This window comes from Acinonyx jubatus, chromosome X, assembly GCF_027475565.1.
Source record: "Acinonyx jubatus isolate Ajub_Pintada_27869175 chromosome X, VMU_Ajub_asm_v1.0, whole genome shotgun sequence".
Taxonomy (NCBI): domain Eukaryota; kingdom Metazoa; phylum Chordata; class Mammalia; order Carnivora; family Felidae; genus Acinonyx; species Acinonyx jubatus.
Window position 1 is genome coordinate 123139920 of NC_069389.1, and position 12452 is coordinate 123152371.

The window sequence follows — 12452 nt, forward strand, 5'->3', positions numbered from 1 at the left end:
TGAATGAAGGTCTGTACAGAGCAACACGGACCAAACTCAAAAGCCAAGTACCGAGTGAAAAGAGCGAGTTGCAGAATGTTACATCCAGTAGGACACCCTCCCGCAAGCCTGTAAAAACAGTTTTGAACGTTATACATTCTCACGTGTAACGCAGCATAAAGCCTGCATGGAGAGCATCCCCATCACCTGCGGAGGACAGGCCACCTCAGGGAGGCAGGGCAAGCAAGTGCAACCGTGCCCGGGACTTCACGGGAGCCGTCACATGGAGCTCCATAAAGGAGGCTGATGTGAACAGGGCAAACTGCTAACGTTTCTGAGGTCCAAGTGGAAAGCACCGGAGTAGCTAACGCTTGAGCAGAGTGCAGAGGCTGGGGAGGAAGAGGGCCAGGAGGACGGCAGGAAGGCAAGACCTCAAAGACGGGAGGGTCAGGATGGCCTAAGGGAGGGCCAAGGAGTAGCCACACAGAGAAGAGGTAAAGAGGGCTCTGATCCAACCTCCTGAGCCCAGGCTTGTGGGAATCGCAGCAGTGCCATCCGTGATGGCTCATCAGGGTGGACCTGGCCCTTGACAAGACAGAGTGAGCTTGATTATGCACTGCTTTCTTCACCATGAAAGTCTTGGTAAAAAATAATAATAATAAATAAAAATCAGAAGAACTAAGCAGTGAGTTTGGCACCACAGTGGACGGTCATGCCACACAAGCTCCCGCCCTCCTCTCGGCATGGAGTATCACAGAAGGAAGTGTGCTGGAGAATGGGAAGCCCTCTCCTCATGGGTCTCCTGGGGCAGAAGTGGAGGGAAGGAAGGTTCCATAAAGAGACCTGGAGGGAGGGCCCCGGGGCCCTGATGGGTGGGTGGGAAGCCAGTTCAGGGCAGATGGCCTCCAGAGCCATGGGGATGGCAAGGGGACAAGATGGATGGCCAGAGCTCCTTACACTGCCTTCTGGGGCGTGGGAACATCTCAGAATGGGGTGTGACTTAGAAGGAAAGCAGAGCCTGCTTAGCACAGCTGGTGTGGTGTGTCTGATTTCCTACCAGCACACTCTGCAAACTGCTCCTAGCCCTTAGGCCTGGCTTGCTGCACCTGTCTCATCTCCATCCTCCAAACTCCTCAGGCCCAGCCCAACAGTTCTCTCTTGTCTGAGCCTCTGTGCATGCTGGTCTCTCCCCCACTCCTATGTTCCACCTTCTCCTGGACTAGCTAATGTTGCCTTATGGTTCAGGTCGTGGAGGTCACTTTTCAAAGAAGTCTCCTCCCCAATCTCACTTTCAAGTCTAGGTGGGACCTCTCTAACGTTGATGTGTTCCCTCAGTGGTCAGTACTCCTCCATCGTAGCATTTGGCCCCTTGTAAATAACGTCTGTTTGCCGATCTGTATCTTCTTTTAGATCAGAAGATCACTGAGGATAGTGGAAGTCTGTACCGTCTAGTACAGTAAATGACAGAATAGACACTCAATTGGTATAGGGTAAATTAATGAAGTATTGTTCTATAAAGTATCAAAGAGAATGACGCAACAGCATTCTGGTCCTGAATACTTCCAGTATATTCCTTATGCATATTACAATACAAATGAGACAGAAGGTCCAGCAGCTTCAGGAGACCCTGTAACTCTGAGTCCCAAGGAGCCACTGCAACTTAGTAGCAAAATAAAAATGCTCCATTTTCTTCAATATTCACAAACGAGAACTGGCTGAAGTTCCCCTTGTCAAGTAAAGGGTCCTGCCTCACAGGCTCTGCTCACATGAGGTCACATCTGATGAAATGGAAGCTTCCAAAGTTTTGCTTTCTAGTGCTAACTGCTAAAAATTATTTCTTCCTAGCCTAATTAACAGCTCTCTACTCTCTACATATAGCACTGCAGACATAAATTCGTGTGCTCATCTCCTCATATGTAGTCTTTTCTTTAAAACTATGCAATTAAAAGGTCACCCTTGACTTGGCAATATCTCTCCAAGTTTAAAATGCACATACCCCTTGACCAAGCAAGCCCCATCTCTAGGAATTTCTTCTATACTAGTAAAGCAACCCTTAAAAAGAATGATACAGCTCTATAGAAACTGATACCAATCTCCAAGATACATTCACTAAAAAGAGCAAATTCTGGAAATGTGCATGGCATTTCACTGTTTGTGTAAACACACACACACACACACACACACCCTTGTTTGTGTGCATATGCCCACAAAATATATAAACACGATTATAAAATATAATATAATATGAGGTACCTAGAATAATCAATTTCATAGTAACAAAAAGGAGAAGGGTAGCTGCCAGGGGCTGGGGAAGGGGGAATAGGGAATTACAGTTTAATGGAGATGGTTTTGGTTTTGCAAGATGAAAAGGATCCTGGAGATGCATAATGGGGATGGCTGCACAAGAACGTACTCCGTGTCACAGAAGTGTCCACTTAAAAATGGCTAAAATGGTAAATCTCGTTATGTATATTTTACCACAATTTAAAAACTGCACACACACACAGATACATACATGCATACACACAGAGATTAACAAAAAAACAACTGGTAACAATGGCTGCCTCCAGGGAGAGAAATGGATATCTGGGGACAGGGTGGCAAGGAGCTCTTTAACCATATAACCTTTTTTTTTTTTTTTTAATTTTTTTTTCAACATTTATTTATTTTTGGGACAGAGAGAGACAGAGCATGAACGGGGGAGGGGCAGAGAGAGAGGGAGACACAGAATCGGAAACAGGCTCCAGGCTCTGAGCCATCAGCCCAGAGCCCAACGCGGGGCTCGAACTCACGGACCGCGAGATCATGACCTGGCTGAAGTCGGACGCTTAACCGACTGCGCCACCCAGGCGCCCCACCATATAACCTTTTATACAACCTTTCTCATTCTGTATCATATACTTATTTTTAAAATTCATGAAAAAAGCAGCCTCATACAAGAAGCTTTTTCCTTAATCATAAGTTGTTCATATCCTTTCTCTAAGTAAAAAAATACTTCTCATTCCAAACCAGGATTCCACTTCAGTTTTAAGGTTATTTATTAGATTTAAATGATGCAAGCTGCAAAAAATTACACTTTTTCCCCTAAGAATATATTCACCAAAAGCCTGACTTTATTTTTATCAGCTATTACAGAAATGCTTCAAAATCATAGAAGAAAATTACCATTTTTATCAGTACACAACTTTTATTCCATCACAACCGAGATAGCCGAATATAGAACTGTTTCAACAGCAAAAAGCCCTCATAATTCAAGACAAAAATCAGCCCGCAATTACATGAGACAGAAAACAAACTATGCTTATGTTTCAGTCTACCCTAAGCTCTAACTTCTGTGTCAGAATTTTAAACACACACACATGCACACACCCTCTGGATTCCTCCTCGTTGATCCAAAACCTACTTTGTGAAGATCCACTATTTTCTTGAGTCTTCTGGAATGAGCGCTGCGGCCGCAGCCACTGGCACTGCAGCCTCTAGAGCCCTGCCCCAAGTCAAGGAGAAGGCAGCACTTGCAGGGCCCAACGCTGCCCCTGCCTGGAATATTTGTTGGGTGAATGAATAAATGATTATCTGCTGACAGGCTTGCCATCAAGTCTCACAAAGAAAAACTTCGGAAAGAGAAAAGTAAGAGATGTTTGTTTACTTGAAGTCGACATATGATAAAGGTGAAGACCAGATGACTGACTGAATCCCCACGCGGCTATGACACGACTGGCTAAGTGGGCTCTCGATCCCATCCTTACACGATGCTCAATACAAAACCAGGCATTTTTATAACCATATGAAAAACAAAGGACAACTTACCTAGAAGATTCTTTTGTATATATCAATACATCACGTTTTTTTAGGAAGAAAAAATATATAGACGAATATTCACACGTTCTTTAAGTGGGAAAGGATGTTCTAAGTACAAAATCAAAAGAAGAAATCATAACAGAAATTGGATACGGCAACATGACAAGCAGAGAATCAAAAGATATATGACAAAGTAGGAAAACATCTGCACGACGACAAAGAATATCCTTAATACAAGTTCTTACAAATCAACGTAAAAAGAAACATCCTGATGGAAGAATAAACGCAGAACATGAATAGGCAATTCACAAAGACCAAATACAAATGGCTGATGATTACTGAGGTTCAGCCTCAGTAATAACCCAAGGAGCACAAATTTAAAAGATGGGCATCCAATTCAGGGAGGGTATAGGAAGCGGTACTTTCTCAGACTGTCATGAGAACTGAGACAGCCATTTTGGAAGGCAATGTGGTGGCACCCATCAGCAATTCCAAGCCTAGGTAGCCGTTCTTCAAAAAGAGTGGCACACAAGGAAGTTCAATCCTGTAGTATGTTTAATAGCAAACCAGTGGGAAAACCAACAGGAGGACAATGCAGGACAGTAAGTCAGCACCAGATCACACTGCTACTTAACAGAAGTGAGGCAGAAAGAAACGTATCACATGGATTTGGATAGATGCGGAATATGTATGATATTATCCTCATTTTGTTAAAAACACAAAGAGTGCATATTTGTAGAGCCTGAGAAGACTCAGAAGGATCTACATTCATAGTGGTTACTCTGGGTAATGAGCACGGAGACTAACAGGGAGCTTTCATCTTTTTACACGGTAGGCTTTAAAATGGTTTGTTTTCCATAAAAGCATGCATTATTTTTATAATTTTTTAAAAAAGGAAAAGAAGGAAAATAACAAGATATCAAACACTTATCTACTAAACACAGGTTCTATCCTTGGAGAATTCCTTTCCAAGTTTCTTGCAGCTTAAGTGGCTGTGTCTTTCCCACTCATAAGTACTAAGAGATATTTTTTACATTTCTTAGAAGGAACTAGATAGAGTGACCACTGCCTGTTTTATAAAATCCATTCATAATCTGAGAAAAAGACTATTAAAAACATAAGCCATCCCCCAGGCCTAATATCTACCAGAAGAAACCCATTCACTGCCCATATGACATTTAGTCCACGCAATTTCTGAGACAATGCACAAAGCGCCAGCCACACAACTCCCACCAGCATAAATACGTGGTTCACAAAGAACGTCCTGTCAGCAGGGCCCAGAGTACACCCCGCAGCAATCAAGGAGAAATGACAATCTGAGTCACAGGATCAGAAGTGGAACCAAATTTGGGACTTGCAGGCAGTGCCAGGCTCTTCACTCCTTCACACCTTCTATTCTCCTCCACCCAAATCCCAGCCCTTTACATAGTCCCCAAACAGGCTATGTCACGGATGTCCATAAAGCTTTAGACTGAGGCGTCCGAAACTACCAGAGAAACACAACAAAGTGCTACTGGGGGGGGGTCTCAGCTGGAATCATAATGGCAGCATATGTGTAAACTCACATTTTTTCTTAAGGAAAAGAACGGAAAAAATCAATTAGTATGTTCTGCCTTACCACATGGAATGTTTGAAATCCAGGTGTCAAAACATCAAACGGGGAGTGACCACTGATTTTAAAAAAGCTGGAGATATTGAGCCTGACAGTTGAGAAATTAAGGAACCACTAATTTTTACAAAATTAAAGTCCACACGATGGTACCAAAGTAGCCCAAAGTGTGGTTGAGAGCACCTGAGTGTCAGACCTTGTCTGGCTTAGATCCTCAGCTTTTCAAAAGACATTCATTCTGCTCTAGAGTCTCAAGAGCCAGACCCGTGTCTGGGTGCTCTCTTCAGTTCCCGTGCACACCTTATTAGCCATGGGCTCTGCTGCTCTGGGGCAGCTTTCAGGAGGCCGTCCTTCTAGGGGACCACTCATCAGTCCCCATAACTGAACATGTTTTCCCACTGAGCACTAACACTGACCAGGAAGTCATTTACCCAAGACCAAAGCACACAAAGCACCACGCTGAAGACTGCTAGGTGACAGCAGCAGTGGCAGGTGAAGAGCTCAGTCAAAGGGCTCTCAGCTCAGCTGACCTGCTTCAAGGTGAACTGAAGTTGCAGATCACCAGTTCCGGCTCTAATCTGACGCCCGCCCCCAGATCACGCTGTGGCTACCAAGTAACCCTACCCAAACTGACCTTTCAGGGCTCAGGGAAGTGACTTTTTTTTATTATATGGCACAGTTTGGCACAGTTATATCTTTAGTCTTTGGGGTACTTTTATACTGTCCAAGAGTAGTATATCTTGTTTTTTTTTTTTCCTTTTTTTTTTTTTAAAAACAGATGGCCAAACCAGGACATATACTAAAAAAAAAAAAAGGAAGGTTACTTACCTGAGCCCTAACATTCCAGCTACCATGGAATCCTGTTGGAGCTGGTCTACAGAAGCAAGATGTATTCTGGGGAGTCACATGTCACATCAAAGCAGGAACTGGTGAGTCTGTATTTTTATGGAGCCTAAAACAAAGAAAATCGTAAGTTGAAAGCCCCCATTGTGCTGCACGACCTTTTTCCCAGGGCTATTTGGGACATTCTGAAGATAAACATATAGACAAAGTACTATACTATTTCCCAGCTTACCTACTAGAAACAAAGGATAAACCGACTACTAGAACATAACACACATTACTAAAATAAAGATTCGTGTGTGTTAAAATCAACACTATCACAAGCCTTGTCACCTCTGAGGGACATTTCGACACTTTTATACAGCAGACCGTTAGTGGTGATCCCCGGTAAGTATTTCTTGCGCTATGTCATGCAGAAATACTCAGGGAGAGAACACATGTTCAACAGAACATGCAACATCAAAATGTCATCCCAAAAAGAACATGCAAAATCCAGAGACAAAGTGTCCCCCCCCTTTTTTTTTCAAGCAGCTGAATTTGAAATACGCTGCTGTAACATCGCTTAAAGGAGCTTTAACCCTGAGAAAGAGAGAGAGAGAGAGAGAGAGAGAGAGAGAGAGAGAGAGAAAGCAGCACCAACAGAAACCAAGCGCCCTGGGAGATCCAAAGCCCTCCTCCAAAATACGCACGTGTGCTTCAGAGCGATCACTGTTAAGCCTCTCAGATCAGTAAATCGTGATGTTCAACAAACTAAGTTATTAATTTGATAGTTTCTGTTTTGCTTTTGAACATGTTCAAAAGACTTTTGTCGTTACATTTTTTTCATCAATATAACCATCATTTCCTTGTTAAAACCTAAACCGCCCCACATTAGCTAATCTCTGGTACCCTTACTGGCCCAAGAGCGGCACTTTTATCTTTAGACTAAAAAAGCCTAGAGCATATGACTTCGAGACTATTCACACAAGCAATTACTCATGTAATTAAACTCAGAGGAAGGGCAACACCAACTAAGTCTTTACCACTGGTCTATAACTACCAGGATACCACCTAGAATTATCTGTTGAGGTGCAGTGAGGCCTTACAATTCCCTTAGATAGTCAAGTCATAGAATGCTTTGAAATCCAGAAGTCAAGGTAACAGTACTACTCAGCTATATCATAAAAATCAAACTGGTACCCTGGCTGGGAGGCCCTGGCAAAGCCACAACTTCTCACAGCCACAATCTGTTTTTTACTTGTAAACTGAGGGAGCTGGACTAAGGTGCCTTCCAGCTCTGAAATTTTTAAGATCTTTGATTAACTCACGATTTCATGGAAAAAAAGAGCCAGCAAATGAAAGCAGGTAGACAAACACCCAATAAAGCAGTAATTTGTAGGTCTACATATATGGTGCCCCCAGCTCCTAGGCAAGGAAGACAAGTGAACCCTTCCTAAGGCTCGCTCCTGAGAGTTCAGACATCTGGAGTAACTGCAAAATAGCCACGGTGAGGACACCTTCATATGCCAGCAGACCCAACATAAGTGTGCCTTGAAGAAATTATAAAGGCCAAGGCTTTATTCATGAGAATAACCACCCCTCTTTTGCTATGGGAGTGGGGATACCCTGCCTGCTGCCAAATTCCCATTCAGTTCCCCCGAACACCATTACCTACCATCAAACATGGTAGAGCCAAGTACTTAGTAACGGCATGCGAATCAAGATTTCAAAAGGAAAAAGGTCCTTGCAAGAGAAAGGCAGAAGAGAACAGATAAAGGCATAAGAGCGTAACTTTTGTGTAAGTGAGCCCAAGGAAGAAGACATCTGTCCTGCTGGAAACAAGGTAAAGGCACAGTGGTGACAACGGCAATTTGACTGGAGAAGGCTGGTATAGAAAAATTGAGGACAAGGTCCTTCTGTTGGAACAGCAATAATGCTCTACGGAAGAAAACAGGTTGTGTCTGCACGCACGTCACCAAAGCAGAGGGTGGTGAAAACAAGCAGGTGTCCTGCTGTGCTCCCTGGAACTCACCACCAGTCTAGGACTGTGTTTCCCCCACCCGTCCAATCCCGTGCACTTAAAACACTACAGACACTACAGTTGATCCCTGAATAACTCAGGTTTGAACTATGCGGGTCCACTTATATGCAGATATTTTTTTCAGTACAGTCCTGTAAATGTATTCTCTCCTCCCCATGATTTTCTTAACGTCTTCTTTACTATCTATATCGTAAGAATACAGCATATAACACACATAACATACAAAATACGTTAATCAACTGTTTATGTTAATGGTGAGACTTCCGGTCAACAATAGGCTATTAGTAGTTAAATTTGGGGGGAGTCAAAAGTTATACGTGGATTGTCACCTGCATTGGGGGTGCGGGTCAGGGCCCCTAATCCCTGCATCATTCAAAAGTCAACTGTAGTTACTACAAACGTGAAACATTTTCTGTGATTCTCTCCTGGTGACCACCACAGAGGTAGGTAGTCTCATCGATAACTCAAGCAGCCTAGGACACACTGCTCCTAACCAATTAAAAGATGTCCACTGATATTTGCCTTTTGAAAAGATTACAGGTTCCAGGACACACATTTATCATGCAAATAGTCCCAGGCAGATACATTAGCGGTGGAAACAGGACTGGAGTAAGGAACTAACAATTTTACCTCTGCTCTTTTCATTCTATGTCCACATGGGAGAAGCAGTATTCCAGTGGGGGTGACATCATATTGGACTTATCTAGCCAAACTCCACAGGGTGCCTCCCCACCATCTAGATTTGGCTACATAGAAACAGAGCAAAGAAGAAACAATGACTCTAACTGGAGACTGCATATAGAATGCAAAATTGTATTCTAACCCTCCCAATAGGGAAACAGCACAAAAGGGGGAGTAAGGTTTGAGCACATCATGCTCTATCAGGTGAAATAAAGACTTGCTACTCTAGGTTTCAAGCATCCCAGGCACATTTGTAACAACAAGAAATAGGACAGTGTGATAGGCCCCTAATAGCAAAAAAGCCATAGAGTCAAGCTGTCGGAATACAGAGTTCAGATGCCACCAGGCACTTTTCGAAGAGACTATATTCTGGAAGCAGCCTGTGCTGTTTAGAAGGCTGGGGGTATGACGGACAGCTAACTGGAGGGGCACCCGAGGAGGCAAGCGCATTGCCAATGATGCAAAACAAAGCAGAGTCCTCATCCTGTCACATCAGTGGCTCAGATGCACAAACCTTGGAATCTTTGTGTGTCTGTGGATAGGAATGTCCCTCAGTGTTCGGCCATGAAGCTGACATGCCACAAATCGGTGTCTGTGGCAACTTATTTAACTGACAGTACTCTACTAGATTGGCTGTGCCCCTTACGGTTCTTCTGTGTCCGGGTAAGAAAATAAAAGTGTTTCCTAGGCTTCTTGACTGGAGTTTGAAATAGAAGTTCTAAAAAAAACCCATAAATAAGCCTATTCCCTAAATCCTTGGTGGAAATTCCTAAAAGACCTAAAAAAAAAAACCCAGACACCGTTTTTGTTTTCATAAGGATCCAGCATATTTCAAAATACCCAAGAGGTCAGCTTAATCTTGTTAACTGAAATCGCTGAGATCCAAATGAAAATTCTGGCCACGAACCCCAAATTTCTCCGCAAGTAATAACTGCCTGTTAACAACAGTCAATTTTACTACCATGGCACCAATAAGCTTCATTCTTCTAGTATAACAAAACACCTGAAACTTGTGAGAGTCTTCCAAAGTCTAAGCCACTCGGCATCACGCACTGCTAGATTTGCTTCCACCATCACCAACCACCCCCCTGAATTCGAGCCTACCATCTCACAATTTGGGGTACTGATCCCACACAACAGAGACACAATGTGTGAATGGCTCTGCAGAGTCCATTCCTGTTCCTGGAAAAAGAACCAAAAGCACACATCTGCCTGACCATGAGTCAGGAATATCACTTTTGTGGTGGAGCCCATTTCTGCTGTGACCAATCCACAACGAACACACTCACGACACAGGCGACCACCACAGAGGTAGGTATTCCAGAGCAAGCTTTCCCAGGCTCGGGTCCACTTAGCAAGGTCATCAACGGTCTTCTCGGTGAAAGCAATTTTTTTTAGACTCTTTACGATGACATTAAGTCTTAAGGGCAAAACCCACAGAAACAATGCCACACCACGTAAAAGTCACCTGAGTTTCAGTCTGGGTGATTCAGTTATAACCAAACTAAAAAGGAAATAAACTTTCAGGGGCAAATGACAGGAACCACAGCGATGCGATGAACTTGCCCCCATCGTAATGATGATCTTGAGCAGGGCGCGCTCCAGGACCATAGGAGCCGGTTACATACTATGTCCCACTCCACTTATGTAACTGGAAGATCTCCGGCGAAGGGGGGCGGGGAGGATGGGAGGGCGCTCATATTCTGAGGCCACGGAACCCCCCAAAGACCCTGGGGGCGCACTCCCACCGAAGAGCCTCTGGTGCTCCCTGACACGCAGTCCCCTACCTACGGCTCCTGATGGGAACTATAACCGCCTCTTTATGATGAGTTGTGGGACCAGGAACACAATGTCTAGTCCCTTTGGTGGGTGGACAATAATTCCCACCTACTTGCTCCTGCTAGAAAGAAAAGGAGATGGTGGACCGACTCGCTCGCAGTGGGGGCAGAAAGTCATGGAATGGGCGAGAAGGAGGGGGAGGCAAAGCCTGGAGATGGGGGTGAGAGCGCAGGAGCCCTTGTGGCGCACTCTCCCGACGGGAGGCGGACTGCGCACGCGCGCCGGTGGGGGGGCCGAGTAACGGCAGAGGGGGCGCGCGAGGGAGGGAGAGGGGAGAGCGCGATCCAGGGAGAGGCTGGGGCGGCGGGCGCGCGACGACGCCGCGGGCCCGAAGCCCCGAGAAGGGCACGACGCGCGCGCAGCCCCGACAGGCAAAACCCCGGCGACAGGGGCGCCCGCGGGCCCGGGGGCCGGGATGCGCGCCGGAGGCGGGAGGGAGGGGGGCGCCAGGCGAAGGCTGCCCTGGGAGACCGCGCCGAGGACGGTCACCGCGAGTGCGGGTGACGGGCCGAGGGGGGAGCCGTCACCGGTGGCGGCGGGAGGGGGAGGGTAGAGAGGAGGGACGCCATCCGCCAGCCGTGTCGCCCGACCCCGCGGGCCCCTCCCGCGCCACGTCCCGCCCCTACCCTCCGCCCCCCGGCAAGGGTCCCCGCCCGCGGCCACGGCGGTCCCACTCACAGTCTCTCCTCCTCGCCTCCTCCTCCTCCTCCGCTCGGCGCGGCAGCGGCGGCGGCGGCCATTTTCCGGACGGCTTTTACCACAGCCCTCTCTCTGAGAGGAGGGAGCGCGCGCGCCGCCGACGCCGGGACCCCGCACGGCCGACGTCGCGCCCCGCCCTCCCGGCCGGCCTGCGCGCTGCTGCACCTGCGCGTCCGCGCCCCGCCCCCGGCGCCGCCGCGAGCCCGCCCGCCATTGGGTGCGGCGGCCAGGGTGGGGCGGGGCCTCGGCGACGACGCTACCAATTGGCTGGGGTTTGTGTCCATTCCGGCCAGGGAAAAGGGGGTGGAAACCGTGTCAAGCTCCCGATTGGTTGCCATCGACCGTCATTTGGGGAAAAGAGGCGGCTTTGGCGCGGAGGGGCAGGTTTAGTGGGAGGAATTTGAATATTAAGGATTAATAGGCCCTTGCGGATGCTGGGGCAAGTAAAGGCCTAGGCTTCGCACGTCTTTTTGTGTGGCCCTTCCGGGCCGTTGACCCTCTGTACACAACCGCACAAACTGCACTGCCATAAGAGTTTCACCGCACCCGCATTTTCTCAATATCGTCACCTTCAGTAGAAGCAGCAAAGTTGCCTGCCCTGGAGCCTGACGTTGTTCCAGACGAGGGACCTTCGAGGGACCTTCATTTCAGGGGCCTACCCATTGCATTCTTTCATCTGAGCCTGCCTCTCATAGGATCAAGGAATAAATAACAAATCACAGCCCTGGCCTTCCTGAAACTCTGGTCGGAGAAGACGGTGCATGCCAGGACTGCACCGAGACCTGTCATTTTATCAGATGGTTTGCTGGAGGTGTGGCGAAGGGGCATTGGGAGCACAAAGGAAGCAGCACTTAGCTCTGCCAGGAGGGGAGAGGGAAGACTTCCTAGAGGAGCTGATTTGGGAGCTAAGATCCAGCAATTCTGTGTCAGAAAAAATATTTAAGAGTATGAGAAAAGTTTTATCTAATGGGGTGTTCAGGACAG

General features: G+C 46.7%; 1 protein-coding gene across 1 annotated transcript in view; it reads right to left on the minus strand.

The window, feature by feature from the left end:
- The window catches only part of MECP2 (methyl-CpG binding protein 2), a 68026-nt gene extending 56423 nt beyond the window's left edge, over positions 1–11603 (minus strand). The window contains exon 1 of the mRNA XM_027053279.2: positions 11448–11603. Coding sequence (XP_026909080.1) covers positions 11448–11509 — 62 coding nt within the window. The 5' untranslated portion in view covers positions 11510–11603. The remainder of the gene's footprint in view (positions 1–11447) is intronic.
- Between the last annotated feature and the right edge of the window lie 849 nt (positions 11604–12452).